Raw genomic sequence first — 20,928 nt, forward strand, 5'->3', positions numbered from 1 at the left:
TGTAGTCAAATGGTTTATACTATTTTTATTTTATTTCACGAAAATGTTAATAGGCATGCGAGGCGTGTGTGCGTAGCCTGAATATTTCTGGTTCTTCTGGGGGGAATGTATTGACACATGCACACTCAGTCAATGGCTAATTAAAATACATTAGTTTTGTAATGATGCCACTATAGGAAACATAAATAAATAATGGGGTAATTATAGGAGATGATTATAGGAGTTGAGCACGCGATATGCTTATCATGAATTGACCTATTTGATCTCCCTTTTCCCCTGAAAGCCTAATCAACTCCTTCCGGCTGTATATGACACGGATCTATTTGGCAGTATTGGATTTTAATTACATATAGAATCAAGAGATGAGCCCACTATTCACAAGTGAATTGAATAACTTTTGGAATTACGCATGGGCCTATGCCATTAATACGTTTTATATAAAAGATGAGCACATTGCAAGTCTGTTTGAAATTCATTATGATATGCAGTTAACTAAAGGTTTAGGATGCTATTAATCGATTTACTTCCTCATCTTGTCCTTGTATCAAAACAAAGTTGGCTATTTGTTGATGTTTTTCCCCAATTATAACCGAATGGAGTTTTATTTTGCGTAATGTTGTTGGGTTGCGTATTTGCTTGATCATGGACGTAGATTTGTCTCCAGTTCAATTGTGTTCCCAAGAACCACTGTCAAATGGAGACCTTTGATTAGGCCAACCTGAAATAAGTTGAACACAGAGGCCTATACCCATTTATGTATTTATGATGGATGGATGGACAGAGCTCTCGAAACACGTTAAACACTTTCACTGCTTGCACGGAGCTGACCACGCACCTATTTACCTTAGGTTACTTTGAGGTTTGTAAAACAGTTTTGTAATCGATGTTGGGAAGATGTACCGTGCCATGAGGTGAAATGAATAGGCTACGGAATATAAACATTGCCTACTTTCACAAGACTCCACCTGGTGTTTATGAAGTGTGCCACGAGTCCATAGAGAAGGCGCGCAGCTTTCACTGAATGAGCTTGTGGCCTCTCCGTAGTGTCTTTAGCCAATTGAGTCTCGAGGCCTAAAATTGGGTCTTAATCTCGCTCTGCCTATTTGGCACTTTGATTGATGCTCTCTTACTCCAGCCGGCAAGGCTGCCTGAGCCAAAAAGGAAGAAGAAAAAAAACAGACAATCGCATTTAGTTTAGCGTCACACACATATACACTCTCTCACGCACACATACAAACACATACACACTCACACACATGCACCCACACTTATTAGATAACGACTGGAGCGAGAGCAGAATACGTTTTTAAGCTCCAAGATAAGGCGCACGGCGTGGAGCACCTCTGTACCTCGCGGGGGGCTCGAGGAGGCCATGGATCATATTGGAGCGCATCTCCAGCACACTCACGCCGAGCCCATCAGCTTTGGGATCGACCACATCCTCAACAATGTGGATCAGAGCTGGATGCCCGAGTCGGACTATGGACTCGGCTGCGTTGTCAGCACTGCCTACAACACCATGACGGGTAACTTCACCGGCAACAACTCTGGATATAACAGCAACGCATATGGGGTAGCCAATCTGAGCGGCACCTATAACATGAACATGGGGATGAACGTCAGTGGGAATAACGCTAACGCGGCTGGAGTCATCCGTGTGCCCGCGCATCGGCCTCTGAACAGTGGACACTCGTCCATCCCCGGTGGTATGTCCACGATACCAGGCTCGATTAACAACCTGACGGGATTTACCTTCCCCTGGATGGAGAGCAACAGAAGATACACCAAAGACAGGTTCACAGGTAGACCACCTCTAATGCACATAAAATGTGGTTGGTTATCTGGAAATTAAATAGCAATATGCATGACGTTGCCATGTTTATTATGGGACAATCCCTGTCATTCTATTTGTTTCTGATGATGGTCCGTAACCTAGTAATTTTTCCTGATGAACTCAGCTCTGAAATAATCGATAATAAAGCATAAGCTAGGCTACTGCTGAACACGCTGTGTAATTTCATGAGATGATTTTAGTTGTTGAACACCAATGGCTTTCACTTATTTTACTAGGCCTTTATAGCTCATAAGAAGCACCTACAATTAACAGTGACTTAGATAACATAGCCTAAGACATATATGCATGCTATCGAAATAGCCTAAATTACATTTCCCAAATTGCTCCAACAAAGTATAGGCTAACACACGCATTTTTGCTTCTTAGTGCTCCATGATTTAACATGAAAATTATCCTTCAAACTGACATTTTAAAAGTTAACTTAAGCCTACACTCTTAGAAACAAAGTTTCTGGATAGAACCAAAAGGGGTTCTATGCTTGGTTCATGTATGGAACAGCTTAAGGTTCTATATAGAACCGAAAGTGGTTCAATTTAGAACCCTATATGAAACCCAAGGGTTCTATAAGGAACCAATTTTCAAATCAAAGTTTATTGGTCACGTACACAGATTTGCGTATATTATCGAAGGTGCAGCGAAATGCTTGTGTTTCTCGCTCCAACAGTGCAGTAACACCTAGCAATAATAATGCAAAAACAATACACACATTTTGGTTGTGAAGAAGAACCGCTGGGGTTCAAAGGGGTTCTATGTAGAACCTTTAGGGGTGCCATATATGAAGCAAGCAATATAACCCTTTTTGGTTCTATACAGAACCTTTTTTTCTAATAGGGTGGGATGGGGGTTTAAATGTTTGTTTTTTGACAAAAAAAAATTCCTCACACTTATATAATTCAGGGCTGCATGTATCAGAAGACTGTTAACAATAGGATGTTTGGTCTAGGAATTTGACATTTCATAATGAATTTGCGCTTCTTTGTGTCACGTTCCGGCATTTTAACCCTTTAATTTTCCCTGCGAGCTATAGATCTCCCCTCTATGTCTGACGTTTCTTGAACTTGCTTCGCTGCTCTGTTGCTGCTCTCTTTCTGATTTTGCTGCTTGCTTTTGTCCCTATCTATCCGTCCTCCCAATCCAGTGGCGCTTTCACCACTCACTGTAACACGCCGTGTAGGTCACCCGTACCAGAACCGAACGCCCCCCAAAAAGAAAAAGCCCCGGACGTCTTTTACCCGCCTGCAGATCTGCGAGCTGGAGAAACGCTTTCACCGACAGAAGTACCTGGCTTCCGCAGAGCGAGCGGCTTTGGCTAAGGCCCTCAAGATGACTGATGCGCAAGTCAAAACATGGTTCCAGAACAGAAGAACAAAATGGAGGTGAGATTACTGATGATCATCTGTATAGGCCACATTTAACGTAGCCTATAAGGTGTACGCTCCAGCGCGGAATGTCATAGTTTGTTTGTGTGTGTGCGCGCGTGTATGCGTGTGTTTTAGGTCTGTTGGTGCTTTTATGTATAGAATGGGCAATTTATTTACACTCCAAGAAGGCTACAAATCCAACAAAAATAGCAATAGGTCTACACATTTGGGTGATGTTTTACAAATATGAACTCTAATATAATAACGCATAGAAAATGATGTCTTTATCTATTATATGACATTAATTAATTGTGTGCATTTGATAACAAATATATACAAAAATCCAATCGCCCCACTTCTTTGTCTACCCCAGGTCGTAAATTGTATTTTACTATTGAAGTTTTCGGTTCTAAACCGTTGCATTCAGATAATTAATGTTGTCTTGCAACAGTCAAGGAAAAGACAAAGTCAGTCTTATAATGAGTTACATTCTGTGGCAACTAACTCATATCCTATCCCACAAAAGTAGGATAATGATTATTTTAGCATATGACTACTCTTGTAAAAGTGAACGTTTTTTTCATCTTTCGAAATAATGTCATGTCAGACAAAAATCATTATTTCTAAGGTATTTATTAAAGCTACTTTCAGATTAAACATATCATGGGTAAAAGTGGAAGGCCAATTTGGCCACGTCTTTTACGCAGATTGAAGTTGTTTTCCGTAGTCTACTGAAGCAGTTTAATACGTCTCTGGAGATTGAATTTTAGAATTTTTTAAATAACATATCAATCAACGATTAATATTATGTTATATAGTCTAGGCCTAATAATAATTATTCAGTCAATGGGAGAACATAACAGCAAAATCTAAAGAAAGATTTATGTCATCAGACGAAGACAAATTAATTGCCAAACTGTATTTATTTCCACATAGGCTATTGTTGGCTGAGAAATAATTCGAACATTGTGGGCAATTTGTATTTGGATATCAGCTTTTAGCCAACATGTTAATAATGCGTAAGCAAGAAATTTTGCCTACATGCTAATTTTGTTAAACAATGTGCTATAATCTAGGCTAATCATGATTGACTAAACGTGTTCAAATAAATCCAGAAGACATTCACTTTGTGTCAAAATGTGATGTAGATCTCAAGGCCTGTACGTATACGACGCAGCCTGTTTTGGATATAATTTCCCTCTGACGCCTCACAGTGTCTCTCTTGTGTCTCCGGTGTTCCAGGCGCCAGACAGCGGAGGAAAGAGAAGCAGAGCGACAGCAAGCCAACCGGATCCTCATGCAACTCCAACAGGAGGCTTTTCAGAAAACGATAAATCAACCGGCAAACCCGGACCCGCTCTGCCTGCATAACAGCTCCCTGTTTGCGCTTCAGAACCTCCAGCCGTGGACTGAAAACACCGCCAAAATCAGCAGCGTGTCCGCCTGCGAATAACAAACTCTGACCGCTTTTATTTTCCCTCTTTAAAGTGATTGTAGTAATATAGTGAACAACTTTTTAAGATCATGAAGAGGACTTGAAAAAATATGACTCACGACGACCGGATTGATCTGACACTGCCTCGAAAAAAGTTTAGGTTGAAAGTGTCAGTGAACTTAAGCCACGACACGCGCTCAATAGCAGCGGGCTTTTGAGTTTCAGTTTTTCTGCCTGTTTTTACGTGATTTAATTTCAGAAGTTTTTATTTAACATTTTCAGTAAAACATAATCCAGTCCTAATTATGGACTAAGCATATAGGTACCTTGATATAAGTCAATAATAAGTGAGCACTTATTTTAGCACTTTCTCTAACAGGAAAACGTATAGATATTAATACCTGATCATGTTAGGAACAGGCCTAATTCAAGAAAAATGTATCGATTCGGTGGCATACATTCAGTAGCCTATCTGTGTCTCATAACAATGTTCATATTGATAACAATGGTTATAAATTAGGTTTTAGCAGTTGACTAGACGCAACCCCTTTCTCTCTGTGCAGGGAAGAAGCAGTGACAATATTTTACAATTTACCATCTCATCAAGTTTCTCTCTTATAAATGAGTAATTATCTTTTACCTTTTACCACATCACTCAAGCACTTATTCACTTGGATGAAACTTTATTGCAGTCTGGTATTTACCTGGTATTTGCTTAGAAATTAGTTATCTAAATATTTTACTAATTAATTATCCAATATTAGTTGTTGTTTTTATCTTTCAAACAAGCACGATGGTAGAAATATTAATATTGCCTTGAGTTTGTTGAAGTAATTTTTTTTTGGTAGGTAGCCTATCCATCGTTACTATTAGCCTATCATTTCTTAATAAAAACCAGGTAAACAGCTGAATTATGCCTGTAAAATAAGGTGTTATTTGTTCAATTTTCTTGTATTTTAGGCTATAGTCCTCTAATAATTTCAGTTCTGGTGATCCATTTATACATATGATGACAGGCAAGAATTATAAGGCCATATAAAATCTTTTAAAATAATTAATACAGCAGTATTGTGCTTTGTGTTCTTGTCATATTTTGTTTTAAACCAATGGTCATCATGCATTTTGGAGTGCATGGAAGGAACTACATTGCTGTGTCTGGGAAAACTGATGGCCAGAACTATCTTTGACTATAGGAACCATCCCTCGCATATCTGCCCTTATTAGTCAATACCAGACCTTTATAATGGGTGTTTCCAGCAAGTGATTAATACTGGTTGCATGATAATGATGAATGTGAATCTACATTATGGAGTATGCGGCTCTGCACTTGTGTGTTAGTGTAACACTCATTGCAACTGTGAAGTGTGTGTGTGATGCTGATCTTATGCAGCTGTGTGTGTGTGTGTGTGTGTGTGTGTGTGTGTGTGTGTGTGTGTGTGTGTGTGTGTGTGTGTGTGTGTGTGTGTGTGTGTGTGTGTGTGTGTGTGTGTGTGTGTGTGTGTGTGTGTGTGTGTGTGCGTGTGTGTGTGAGTGAGTTAGTCCAGGGCCTCTCTCCCCATGGTCAAAAAGGAATGTAGGGTAGAATTTCCCCATCTACTCAGAAAATCAGCACTGCAGCATCACTTAAGTGGCTTTTCCAAAACTCCTGAAATTCCTAAACCAAGCAAGCAGTTGTTTCAAAGCCCTCAAGGGAAAAAGGTGGTCAAAATGGCAGATAAGTTTAAAAGAAGTGGACAAGCACAGTGAGCGGCAGATTAGAGTGAGTGCTTAGGCAACACCTTGCATTTCTTTCTTGTCCTCAGTCTTCTCATTTTTTAAATCAGTATTCTTATTTGTTTTTTTCATTAAATGAAAATTATTTAGGCTTGGTTTATGCAATCAAATACATGTCCTTTGTGCATTTTAGAACTGTCTTAACATGTTTTTGCATTTCGACCAAGTGAGCATTTACTGCTTGTTTTCTCTTCCACAATTCCACCTTGTAACTACAATCAAACAATATTAGTGACACAGCCACAAATATTCCTCAGTTATTATTTTGCTATTATTCTGCACCTTTTTGTAACATACTGTATGAAGTATGGATATTTCTAAACATGTCCTCTATTTGATTTTATTGGGCTTTGCTTCTCTATAATCTGTAATGTTGCAATGCATTCATCACTACACACTCCCAATGAGCGTTAACCCTGAGTTACAGCTTAGTCTCCTGTTTATACTACAGTAATGTATAACTCAGCCACAGTGAGTCACTGAAGCCCATGCATTTTTCATTCACCACCAGGGAAACAAAGCAGCATATCCTGAACATCATCAATTAAGAAGTTAAAACATAAATTGCAATTAACCGATCCGTGTCATGTCCTTCATGAACATTGCTACAATTCATTTGCAATAAATCCTATTGATTTATGAATAGGACTGTATGAGTCAAATTAGCTACAGTATAATCTCTTGTGTCTAGACCCAGATGAATCACTGTACCATGCAAAGCCATAAATCATTGTGTAGCTTATGTCTCTGAATTTAAAATGTATGAATGGAGCAAAGTTGTTTTTAATTTCGAGCTGCATGTAAAATAAATAGTTTACTGCAGACGTTATCCTGCAATCACTGTTTAATCATAGTCATGAACAGAATAGGGCAATTTGTACGTTACAAATTTGTATTAAATGATTTTGTATCATTTGTAGTATTTGTCTTCATGGTTTTGTATTTGAAAAATGTTTGGCTCTTCTAACCCATTAGTTCTCTTGTTTACAATATAACAAGAGACTAAATATTGCCCATAAAAGAATACCAAAGCTGTATCCCAATTTTGAACAAGGCTTTGTTTTCTCATCTCCTCTGGACCACTGATCGGTGGATTGATAGGTTACACCATACTTCTTCCACACTTCACTGTTTTTAGTGATAAAGCATCCAAGGAAAGCACGAGAACCCATGGGAAGCAATCTGTGTGTGTCACAAATAGTCATGCCAACAAAAATAGACTTTTTCCACATATGCACACATGCATACAATTTATAAGGAGAAGAACATAGACCCATGACTTCTCCCACAGACATTCATAATGAGGTTACATCACGTTCTGCGTCCAGAAGACATGATGATGAAAGCACTTACACAGGGACATACCGGTGGTGCTAGGTTGTGTTGTGTACAAGGCTGCATCTTATCCCAATGCCTGACTGATGGTTGGTGCTATCCGGGATCCTTAGGACGTCCCAACTCTGACCCAATCGCAGTTGACATTTGAAATGGTTAAGGTTAGAGTTAGGTAAGGGGTAGGGTAAGAGTAGAGGTTAATGTTAGGGTTTAGGGTATGGACGTCCCAAGGATTCTGATTTGCACTGCATCCTGATTGACTCACACATTTCACTTTGGCTCGCCCTGGTGTCCATACGTAGTTACTGCAGAGTTCATTTTGTCGCAATATGATGACGTTCCAGACGTCATTAATGCTTGCCAAAACACCATAAAGTTGTGTAAATGACTGTTTGACCTTTCTTATCAAACCAGTGTGTCTAGCTAACGGCAATGAACATGTCTCTACTACGCGTATGTGCTTCTACATCGATTTTTCGTGCGACCCAAGGGTTATTCATGGAGTCTGCTTTTACAGGTGCGTATCTTATTAACTCGAAGAGTGTCTTTCTCAAAGCGGCTAGCCACAATGTGCGCATGCTTGCTGGCTAGAAAGGTAAACAACACCAACATCGACGTTTATTTGTCAAGTGCAAAATATACAGCAGGTGTAATTAGTACAGTGAAACGCTTGTTTGCAAGCTCTTCCTCGGCAATGTAGGACAGTGTGTGTGTGCAGCGGCCTAAGGCACTGCATCTCGGTGCTAGAGGCGTCACTACAGACCTTCCCAATTTTGCCAGTGTAATCACATGCGACCGACCGGTCTTATGTAGCAACATTATTATTATTATTTTTTTTACATTGTCTAAAAGTAGAGACTCAGAGCTAGAAACTTGTATATTATACACTACAGTTGAGATACAATTGGAAAGTAATTCTGCTTTGAAAGTTGATAAACTTTTGAGAAAATGAAAGTTGATTAACTCACTTTGATAAAATGGCCCTTTAATGTTTTGGTACCTACTGGAGAGTTCTTTGTCTACACCATTCAGCATCGTTCACACCCTTAAGTTTTAGCCCCACCCATCTCTTAAAACTAAAATCTGATTTATACTACCGGTGGGTTTGTAAATTTAATCTGGAGTGTTCATAAACACAGAACGTTGTCAGCTTGACCATTTGTAAATTCAGAGTGTTTCCCCCTCGGAACGTTTTGGACACTCTGGCTGAAAAATAGGGTTGATCTGAGCGTTTTGACCTAACAGCAGACAAACACCCAAGCTAATGTTGGCTAACTTGCTAGCTACTTCCAAACACAAATGAGAGTACAGCTCACTCGGACCATTTTACTTGCCCTAGCAGAGCTGGTTAGGCTTTTTTTTAATGTTACCCAGAGCGTTGGTGACTGCAGCTGTGCTGCTGGCAACAATTGAATTATGCTTTTTTGCCAACGTTTATTGATACTGGGTGAAGCATTCGTAAATTTGTCAGTTATTCTGTGCTCTGGCACACTCAGACGAGAGTGCTCTGAAATTGGAGTAGATAGCCAGAGCAAATTTACCAGCTACATCTATCGACAGTTGTCACAGTGACATAACATTCTATTGAAATAGTTACTTGCACAGCGGAGTCTTTTGTTTAGACATGTAGCTAGCTAGCTAAACAATGAACCATAATCCCAACTCATAACGTTACTACCCTGCATGAATCTGCAGGTAGCTAACCAACCATGTTCAATGTTAGCTAGCTAACATTAGACTGTAACTAGAAATGCAAATGGCTGTGAGACATGTATGATCTGTGTAGTAATATTATTCATATAACGTTAGCTAGCTAGCCAGTCGGCTAATGTTAGCTAGCTAACAGTACAATAACTTGAAATTACTTTCTGACAAAATTAAATGTGTAATATCTAAAAATGTAGCTAGCTAGACTCTCTTACGGATGACATGGTTGCCCTTAGTTTGAAGATGTAATCTGGAGATGGGTGTTTTCTGTTTTTGACTCAGTCTGCATATTTGCAATCAAATGTGAGAATTTTCTCCAACTCCTTAGCTATCATATTCTAATTCCACTGATTTCAAAAATCGGTCCTCCAGAAAGTGGAGAGCAACACTTATGCAGTTTTACTAGGTGATATCTTAAAAAAAAAAAAAAAAAGTGTTAGAAAGGATTACCTACACATACTGACCAGCTCATATTATAGCCAGAAGCGTGCTACATGGCAGACCGATCCGAACTCGTCTCTCGGGCATGTCCAGCCCACTCATTATCTCAGCCAATCATAGCTAGCGGGAAGTTTGCTGTCTTCTTCTGTGGCTAAACCAACTAGGCTCGTAATTTAACCATTTTATTTGTATTTACAGATGGCATACAAGTTTGTTATTAAGGCACATGAAAGCTCAAATGTTCCAGAAGGCATTTCTGCCAAAAAAGCATTTTGATTAAGAAAAAAGTGTTTACGTTCACATGTCTCTCCTGTGAAGTAGTGAAGAACGACATACGTCTAGTTTCCTGAAAAAAGTAACATATTTGAAATCTTATATGCCTACTTGGGGTCTTTGAAAATGAATTGAGGCTATATATTTTTGCAGCCATTCATAGACAGTTTTGAATATCATACAAATAAGCATTGGATATTAAATGCTCAAATATAGGAATGAAATATCATTTGACATTTCAGTATTGTGCACATGCTAGGCATAGATGGTAGGGGTACTCATAAATACATTATATTTTGTCTATGTAGAGTAGGGTTGCACATTTTGGGGAATATTCAGAGGTGGAAACTTTCCGTGGGAGTTAACGGGAATATATGGGAGTTAATGGAAATATATGCAAATTATTTTTAATACCATTTAAATTTAGATGTTTTTTGCAATGGATATATTTACCATATCATATTGAGACTGAAACATAAACCTTTTACCTTATCATAAGTAGACATAATTGCAAATTATTAAATCCTTCCAATATAAATTTTAAAAACTATTTAGTTACGAATTGAACTGTAATTAAATGAGGTGACTCTTCACATGGGATGATTTCACAGAACAACAAATGGGAAAATTGAATGATCCACAATGATCCATCGGATCTCCCAAAAACATTTTCAGCATACATCTGTAAAATAATAGTCTAGAAAATAAAGCTTTGGTTGTCTTGCTCTCAGGCTTCCATCTCTTCTCCCTGGACCTCCACAATGTCCACCTCTTGAACATCAGACTCTGAGGCCTCATCTACACTGTCACTTTCCAACCTTGTTGAGGATGGCTCGTTGTCAGGCTCAAAAAGCCTCAAATTTGCTTTGGTGTGTGTGTTCCCAAACAAGGACCAGTTGCGCTCTGAGGCGGCTGATGTTGGTGAGATTTGGAGGATGATGGAGGCAACAGGGGACAGAGCCTCAGAGCCACAAAGTCCCTTCCACCAGGCTGATGAGATATGTTGGCATGACTGCCATTTTGTATCTCAATCCCAAAGCCCTTGCTTGGAAGTGTACTTCTCCAGACTGCCAATAACCTTGCCCTCATCCAGGCCAAGGTGGTGAGACACAGTACTGATGACACCATTGTTGATCTCTGCACCAGACATGATGCTCTTGCCAGCATACTTGGGGTCCAATATGTACGCTGTGGTGTGTATGGGCTTCAGGCAGAAGTCTTCACGCTTTTGGATGTATTTCAGAACTGCAGTTTCCTCTGCTTGGAGCAACAGTGAAGTGGGCAGGACAGTATGGTTTTATTCTCTTACATCTGCAAGCAGAGTCTGGACATCAGATAGGATGGCATTGTCTCCCTCAATCCGTGCAATGGCTACTGCTATAGGTTTCAGGAGTTTCAGGGTGCTTACCACTCTCTCCCAAAATACATCATCCAGGAGGATCCTCTTGATGGGGCTGTCCATGTCGGCAGACTGTGATATGGCCATTTCTTGGAGAGACTCCTTCCCCTCCAGGAGACTGATGACAACACCGCACCAAACTGGTGTTGCTGGACAGCTTCAATGTGGTGCTCTTATTCTTCTCACTTTGCTTAGTGAGGTAGATTGCTGCTATAACTTGATGACCCTTCACATACCTAACCATATCCTTGGCACTCTTGTTTTCAGTGCCATGATGTCCTTGAGGAGCAGATTCAATGCATGAGCAGCACAGCCAATGGGTGTGATGTGAGGGTAGGACTCCTCCACTTTAGACCAAGCAGCGTTCATGTTCGCAGCATTGTCTGTCACCAGTGCAAATACCTTCTGTGGTCCAAGGTCACTGATGACTGGCTTCAGCTCATCTGCAATGTAGAGACCAGTGTGTCTGTTGTCCCTTGTGTCTGTGCTCTTGAATAATTTTTTAATTTTTTAATTTCATCTTTATTTAACCAGGTAGGCTAGTTGAGAACAAGTTCTCATTTACAACTGCGACCTGGCCAAGATAAAGCAAAACAGTGCGACACAAACAACAACACAGAGATACACATGGAATAAACAAAACATACAGTCAAAAACACAATAGAAGAAAAGTCCATATACAGTGTGGTTGAGAATACTGGTTAAGGGGTGGAGATGATGTTGTTAATTATTCCTTGCACACGAACATTCGACCACCCATCAGAGATGATTGCAATACAGTCTGCTTTCTCTATGATTTACTTGACCTTCACTTGAACTCTGAACTCTGCATCCAGCAAATGAGTAGATAAAGCATGTCTGGTTGGAGGGTTGTATGCTGGGCGAAGAACATTCAGAAATCTCTTCTAATACACATTGCCTGTGAGCATCAGAGGTGAACCAGTTGCATACACAGCTCGAGCAAGACATTCATCAGAATTTCTCTGACTGCGTTCCTCCATTGAGTAAAAAAAAACATCTGATTCCAGGAGGACCGTGAGCTGTTGCTATCGATAAGGTGTCTGATTCATCCTTTTCACCTCGAATAGAAGTAGAGGGACTTTTGTCAGAGGTTGCTAGTTGTGAGTGCTGAGGGAACTTTATGCACTTGGCCAGATGTTTCTGCATCTTTGTTGCATTCTTCACATATGATTTGGCACAGTATTTGCGAATGTACTCAGGTTTTCCTTCTACATTAGCTGCAGTGAAATGTCTCCATACATCATATTGTGCCCGTGGCAAAAATGAGTGAAAAAAACCCTAATACAATTCCATGTACAGGTAAATAGTTAAGCAGTTAGATTAAACAACGCTTTGTAAGAAATATTTTAAAATTAAACACGTATGGAAACAGGTGAATTAACACTCCTCAGTTAGCAGGCTCAAGCAAGCTAAAACCCACATGGTAGCAAAAACTAACTAGCAGAAATTGTTAACAAGTTAGAAATGATTTAAACACACTTTGCTGTAGGCTACTATTTACTAGTTAACAAAAAATCATGTATGTCATATAAAATATATTCACCCCACCGAGGTAGTAATCAAAACTTACTAGAAAGCAGGTAGTCCTTGGCTGAGACAGTGTAGAAGTGTGGGCTCAATAGCATCTCATTAGTGTGCAAGATCTTGAGAATCAGCTGTACATGTGATGGAAGAGTGCACTGCACATGTGATGGAAGAATGCACTGTGCATGCAGAGGGTTGCAATTCCATTGAATTGGGGATAGTTTAACCAAAATATGCCACAAGACCTAGAATTTCCTTGTGTATCCCATAAAAAAGGTTCACTGTTAAAAGATAACTTTTTTTGATGAATTTAAGTGAAATTACCCAAATTCCCAGGCTTAACATCCCAAGGAAAATTTCCTGAAAAATTCCCGGAAATTTACCGGAAGGTTTCCGACCCTTTGCAAGGATCTTCAACTAGTAGGCTTAAACCTCCTGCATATTGGTATTCATTAGATTTTTCTTGAAGGTTGGGTGATTTTTGAGAAATTAATTGTTGTAACAAGGAGGAGGCCAACCCTTCTGGAGAGCAAGCAGGATTTTCTTCCAGACCTATTTTTAAAGAGAGAGTTCACCCAAATTTAAACAATTGTGTCCATACCTTGAAAGCAGTCTATGGACAAGGAGACTGCAACCTGATATGGTTACCCACTGCCATTGACCATTGATATTAAAATGTTACTTTAAATTTCATCCCCACAAAATCTCAAAGTAGCAGTCATTGAATTGTGTGTTCATTTAATGTTCAAAGCCTCCTAAATACACCTGACCAGTTTTTTTATTTATTTTATTTTATTCCACCCTGGTTCTGCGCCTAAGCCATGTCACAATACGTAGAATTGCAGGAAATAAGCTTTAAAACAGTAACATTTTCCATCAAGGGATTGTGCCAGCGGGCAATGAAATTCACATGGCAAATCTCACTCCAAGCTTTCTTCAAAAGTTGTCAGCCCTGGTACAATGATTCTCTATGCTATACTTGCTTGTTTTGTCACAAACTGAAATTAGGTGAACTATTTTAATTTTAAGTCAGGAAATGGATCCTACACTCACATACATAATTTGTTTAGAAAATCTACACCAAGAGATTGATACCCTTCTCAAGCCAACCTGTTAAACGATCATCTCATGTTGATATGTAAAAAATAATCTCAAAATATCAACACAAATGCATCTTTTAGGTTAGGTATGAAGTGGTTTTTAATGCCTCAGCTGTAATGTGGTTCTCTTGTGTAAAGGATGCTTGCGGACAGCAAGTGGAGCAGCGAAGGACAAGGAGCCACTGCGCAAGGCCAAAACCCCCCAGGGCCGCTTTGACATGAATGATGAGAAGACAAAGGATCCCCTTGAAAGTAGGACAAATACACTGTTTTTTTGTGTATATAAACACAACAATTTTAATAATGAGTTACAGTCCATATAAGGAAAGCAGTCAATTGAAATGAATGAATTAGGCCCTAAACTATGGATTTCACATAACTAGGAATACAGGTATGCATCTGATAGTCACAGATACCTTAATAATACATTTTAAAAAAGGTAGGAGTGTGGATCAGAAAACAGTCATAATCTGGTGACCATCTGGTGTGACCACCACCACGTGGTCTGCGGTTATGAGGCTGGTTGGATGTACTGCCAAATTCTCTAAAATTAAGGAGTCTAATGTTCGCTGGCAGCTTCATTAAATAGTACCCGCAAAACACCAGTCTCAACGTCAACGGTGAAGAGGCGACTCCACGATCCTGGCCTTCGAGGCAGAGTTGCAAAGAAAAAGTCATATCTCAGACTGGCCAATAAAAATTAAAGACTAAGATGGGCAAAGAACAGACACTGGACAGAGGAACTTGCCTAGAAGGCCAGCATCTCGGAGTCACCTCTTCACTGTTGATGTTGAGACTGGTGTTTTGTGGGTACTATTTAATGAAGCTGCCAGTTGAGGACTTGTGAGGTGTCTGTTTCTCAAACTAGACACTCTAATGTACTTGTCCTCTTGCTCAGTTGTGCACCGGGGCCTCCCACTCCTCTTTCTATGTTGATGCTCCAGATACTCAACTAGTCTAAAGAAGGCCAGTTTTATTGCTTCTTTAATCAGAATAACATTTTTCATTTGTGCTAACATAATTGCAAAAGGGTTTTCTAATGATCAATTAGCCATTTAAAATGATAAACTTGGATTAGATAACACAACGTGCCATTGGAACACAAGTGTGATGGTTGCTGATAATGGGCCTCTGTATGCCTATGTAGATTTTCCATAAAAAATCAGCCATTTACAGCTACAATAGGCATTTACAACATTAACAATGTCTACACTGTATTTCTGATCAATTTGATGTTATTTTAATGGACAATAAATGTGCTTTTCTTTAAAAAACAAGGACATTTAAGTGACCCCAAACTTTTGAACGGTAGTGTATGTAAATGTGATATTTCAGTTTTTACAAAATGTGGAAAAAGTCCAGGGGTCTGAATACTTTCCGACTGCACTGTATATTCACCATGTCACAGATAAGGCAAAAGGTTGCAGATACCTTCTAGGATGCTCCATTACCTCTCTCACTAATCATTCCCCATTGATTTACCAGAGTTTCCTGATGATGTGAACCCAGCCACTAAGGAGCAGGGGGGGCCCCGAGGCCCAGAACCCACGCGCTACGGGGACTGGGAGAGGAAGGGCCGCTGTGTCGACTTCTAGGTTCCATTCCTGGTGTATTACACATGCAATGTGGACATACCTTAGCTCTAACTTATGCATCTATGTCTGAGGATTGTTGTGCAAGAGGCCAGGAATAGTGCACCATACTGAATCAGGCTGGACTGTTTCCCCATGAACCATACAATCTGATTTGTATTTCACATTTATACACATGTAGTCTGTAGAACGGTCTCGCTTACTTTTTATGGTGCAATACTCACTTTGCACACTGATATTGTCTTTGTTGAAATGGGTGATGAGGATGATGAGACATGATGGCCTAGTGAACAGTAAAGGCTGCTGAGGGAGGATGGCAAAAAGCTGTTTGATTCCATTCTGAACAATTTTATGAGCTGTCCTCCCCTCAGCAGCTTCCACTGATAGTGAACGATTGTCATGCAAGGTTATTGCTTCCTGTACAGAGATGTCAATGTTGTGAATAAATGCAATGTAAAAAAAATCTGGAGATTACTCTGGCATGTTTTCACTTTTTGATGTATGCTCATGATATTGAGAGTCATCTACAATGCCTCTGATTGTCAGTATTCCTACATTAGGCCATGTCTCTTTTCACTCTACTCTCTTTCTCTTTCCTGTCTCTCAGTTGTTAATTGATTCAATGCAATGAAGGGAAGTGCTCCTGCTCAGCGACACTCAACAGGCGACATCCTGACCTGAGCGGCTCTTCTACGTCTTGTCTGACTGGCACGCCCTTACCCTGTAACATGTACTGATCAAAATATAAACGCAACATGCAACAATTTAAAAGATTTGATTGAGTTACAGTTCATTGAAGGAAATCGGTCAATTGAAATAAATAAATTGGGCTGTGATCTATGGATTTCACTTGACTGCACAACATTTGAGCGAAATAAGCTTTTCGTGAGTATGGAAATGTTCTGGGATCCATAATAAATTGTCAAAATTTGGGGATGAAGGGGATTTTACAAAGACAGAATATGAGTATATGAATGTTGACTGCCCAACCACATGTGACACCTGTCATATGCTCTACCCAAAATTCACAAGAGCATGACACCACCTATACCAGGCTGGCGCATTGTAAGTAGTAACGGTTCTCTGACCGAGAATATCTCTAACTTTTGTAGGCCATTTTGTTAAACCCTGGGCGATATTTAAAAATGGGTTTCAATTGTGGGTCAGTATCAATAATGTACCAGTGGTTCCTGATGGCGTCCTTAAATGCCTTCCCCAATGGTGAGTTTTGGGTGAAGCATGATGGGATATGTTCTTTCTATTTAACTTTTGGTTGAAGGCTTTCCAACTGTTAGTCCTTCAAAATGATCATTGGCATGTTTTCCCCAATTGTCTTTGTATCCCCTTTCCTTAAACCTTTGTGTGAGGTTCATGGTCTGTTTCATCAAAGCTGCATATTCTTCTGATGTGACTGAATTGACTTTTTGGGAGACTTTTAATAAGTGGACGTGGATGACAGCTGACCTCTAAGGAGGGTATTTCTGTCCGTAGGTTTCCTATAGAGAATTGTAGAGGGAAGTTTTGTACTTAATAACCATCAGATCAAGAACATTGATTTGTGATAGGTCAAAGTTAATGGTGAAATGAAGGTGTTCATTCAGAGTTTAGATAAGCATGGAATTCAAAAAGTTCTTCCTGGGTGCCTGTATAGATCACGAAAATGTTATCCAAGTATCTCAGAATTGGGAGAATATTGGAGAGAAAAGGGTTACGGTCTGGATTCAGCACCACCTGATTTTGAATCATTTCTAGATATGTTAGAATAATTATGAGCCCTAGTGCTCCCTATCGCTATCCCTTTGGTCTGGAGGAAAAAGTCTCCTCTGAAGCGAAAATAGTGTGAGGTTAGTATCAGTTTAGCCAAGTCCACAATACAATTGGTGCTGGGAAGTCGATTACTGAGTACTTCCCCTATATATACATGTATATATACAGTGGGGAGAACAAGTATTTGACACACTGCTGATTTTGCAGGTTTTCCTACCTACAAAGCATGTAGAGGTCTGTAATTTTTATCATAGGTACACTTCAACTGTGTATGATTTTTAAGTAATTAATTTGCATTTTATTGCATGACTTAAGTATTTGATCACCTATCAACCAGTAAGAATTCTGGCTCTCACAGACCTGTTAGTTTTTCTTTAAGAAGTCCCCCTGTTCTTCACTCATTACCTGTATTAACTGCACCTGTTTATATTTGCTTCAAGTGTGTTTTTTAGTGAAAGTTGACAGTTGGCACTTGTATGGAGGGATATGGGTGTGGGACAAGCGGATAGATGGGTGTAGATGGGTTTGGTTGAAGAAACTCCCAATCCCCCTACCTCCCTTCTCTTTATAAGTAATAAAATGAACTGTAATTGCTGCATTTTATCTGTGATATAAAATCTAATATTTTATATTAAGGTCTGTGGTAAAATATTAATAATAATCATATTTTACAGAATTATATTTCATGATATTACTTTGTCTTTACCAGGGTTGGGGAGTAATGGATTACAAAAAAACGGTACATAACAAGCAAAAATAGAGTAATCAGATTACAGATACTTTTGAAAAACTAGATGATTACTTCAAGGATTACCTTTAAACTCAGAAGGATTTTAGCAAAAAATCTTTGACCATTCTCTGTTTTCTTAATGACATTCAAATCAGCATTGAAAAAAGGCGCAAGTTTAAGTTTGTTCCACCTGAGCGAGTCTGACCGCAATTCAGAGATCACTAAGGAGGACAGCAATGGTTTAGTCTACGGTGATACGGATATCATTTGTTATTGATATCCACATAGTGCATTGATGTGAATCACACCGCTGCTCTATCGTGTAGCTATTTGCGCATTACGGATTGTGGTTGTTGTGGATTGCTGTTAGCAAATCTAAATGTGTATTTGAACCCAATAATGGTTGAATTCAAGATGTTTAAGCTGCCTATCAATCATTGTTTTTGAAACCAGTGGACAGACAGTGAAACATGTGCTCTTGCAACAGCTGCACAGTGTGAATCCAAGCCTATGGAATGCAAGTGAGGCTTTTTTTTTCTTCAGTAGTGCTCAAAGCATGCCATTCCATGAGCACAGCATTTATTTTTCAACTCGAATCAATGAGCCCAATCAGTCCTCCATGACAACAAAATCAGAAACAACAGAGTAGGGCTGGCTAATAAGTCCTCCGTTTTGGGGTCATGCTCAGGTAAAGCAATCAGGCTAATCAATACTTCCATATTTCCAAGTTCTATTCTTGAAGATCAAGGGGTATAACATTTATTTGAATGACTGGAATTCTGATACTTTGGTTTTTAATGTAAAGATATAATTCAATCGTATTATTATATGTAGTAGAAAGCGATGGGTTAGAAGAAGCCTACATAACCAACCCATAAAGTAAAATGTAACATACATATATGACCAGCTATGTAAACTTTAACATTGATCTATCCTGCAATAGATGTCGTTCAATTAGTAACATTCATTTTTGTCTTCTTCTAATGCCTCTTAAGGGGAAAGTAATCTAAATGTAACAGAATGTAATCAGATTACGTGACTGAGTTTGGGTAATCCAAAAATTACATTACTGATTACAATTGTGACAGGCAACTAGTAACAAACGGATTACACTTAGAAAGTAACCTACCCAACCCTGGTCTTTACACATCTATTCAGTACTAACCAAATGCAGCAATCCGCTTCAGCAAGCATTTCTTTTTTTTAAGCCTGTTTTAACATTTTACAGTAAAGCACTTTGGATGAAGTGTTAAATGTGACAGGCTGTATTATTATGCTCATGTATGTGTTGGTACTGTATGTACAATAAAGTCTGCAATATCATTATATCTGATATGGGTTGAAGTTAACATTAATAATCCTGTGTCAAGTCTCATATGGCTGAATTGTAGTGTATTTACAGAATTAACCCCCGTGTTGTAAACAATTTCATCCACTAGATGGCAGTAATGTGCTAGCACCTTCAAAGAGGTCTGTGCAAGTGTTTCTATTCACCCTTCAAGTACTGAGCAAATGTCAAAATTAATACAATTCCCTGAACGTTGCTTTTATGTATACTAGAAATGTCTGTTTGTGATCCAGTCACGTAACACGTGTGACATGCAAAGTTCAAGTGTCATACCGAGTAGGTAATGTTGAGCCCCCTACTTCTGTCTGTCACTTACTCCATTAAATATCTTAAACATATTCAGTTGGTGTGGTTTGTACCTTGTGAATATTCCCTTTTGATTGCACAAATATTCCCATTTGTTCTCTCTGCTATAAAATAGAACTATGTTTTTCAGAATGACTGCCATAGACATATACCATATGTTAAATACTCAGGCCAGGCCGGTCATTTGTTTGTGGGCTATAGCCTCAGGCCTTTGCCTCTTAATTCTCTGACCCCCTCCACTCTTTTCCAATGTGCGAGTGCCTGACTATTTAACATATGCCTGTGGCAGTAATTCTGAAAAACATCTTTATTTTAAAGCTGAGAGAACAAATGGGAATATTTGTGCAATCAAAAGGGAATATTCACAAGGTACAGACCACACCTTCAACTGTATATGTTTAAGATATGTAATTGATTCAGTGACAGACAGGATTTGGGGGCTCAACATTACCCACTTTGTATGACACTTGAACTTTGCCAAGTCAACTGCTTGGCAATGATGTTGGTGCCAACAACAAAACAACTTCCCCTAATGTATCCTGGAGAGAGAGCGACAGAATACCACACGACATGAGAGAAATGGAGAGGCACACTGAGAGCATCATGCCTTAAAGGAAGTTCAAAGAAGGGTCTTTCCTTGAAGGACGTGGAAGGAGAGGAGGGTCTCAGCTGAAGTTCAAGAATTCTGATATGTTCTGTCCTGTTGTCCCTCAAACAGGCCTGCAGGTCGCGTCAACCAGCCTACATACCTTACCATCTGTGAATGAACTGTAAAGATTGTCAAGCGACAGAATTGTGCTGCCAACCTAGCCCCGTGAATATTCTACGAGGAGGCATGTACTTCCATGTGTGAACAAAAACTACAATCAAAAATGGAATGCATTTTATTTGTTTTCTGTTATTCCATGTCCAATTTTGATGCAATAAATGAGAAAAAAGTCAATTTTCTTTTTCAAATTCA

The 20,928-nt window shown here is 39.3% G+C and overlaps 2 protein-coding genes across 2 annotated transcripts; both read left to right on the forward strand.

The window, feature by feature from the left end:
• The first annotated feature begins 1,330 nt into the window (after positions 1-1,330).
• LOC129852720 (T-cell leukemia homeobox protein 1-like) lies at positions 1,331-7,289 on the forward strand. The gene is made up of 3 exons (XM_055918411.1): positions 1,331-1,802; positions 2,994-3,231; positions 4,459-7,289. Exons 1-3 carry the CDS (start codon positions 1,373-1,375, stop codon positions 4,667-4,669), a joined length of 879 nt encoding a protein of 292 aa, XP_055774386.1. The 5' UTR covers positions 1,331-1,372; the 3' UTR covers positions 4,670-7,289.
• An 805-nt stretch (positions 7,290-8,094) lies between these two features.
• On the forward strand, positions 8,095-19,999 carry LOC129851687 (succinate dehydrogenase assembly factor 4, mitochondrial-like). The gene is made up of 3 exons (XM_055918216.1): positions 8,095-8,276; positions 14,363-14,476; positions 15,710-19,999. The coding sequence occupies exons 1-3, from the start codon at positions 8,192-8,194 to the stop codon at positions 15,817-15,819; spliced, it is 309 nt and encodes a 102-aa protein (XP_055774191.1). The 5' UTR covers positions 8,095-8,191; the 3' UTR covers positions 15,820-19,999.
• Positions 20,000-20,928: the final 929 nt, after the last annotated feature.

Source organism: Salvelinus fontinalis, chromosome 1, assembly GCF_029448725.1.
Source record: "Salvelinus fontinalis isolate EN_2023a chromosome 1, ASM2944872v1, whole genome shotgun sequence".
Classification (NCBI taxonomy): Eukaryota; Metazoa; Chordata; class Actinopteri; order Salmoniformes; family Salmonidae; genus Salvelinus; species Salvelinus fontinalis.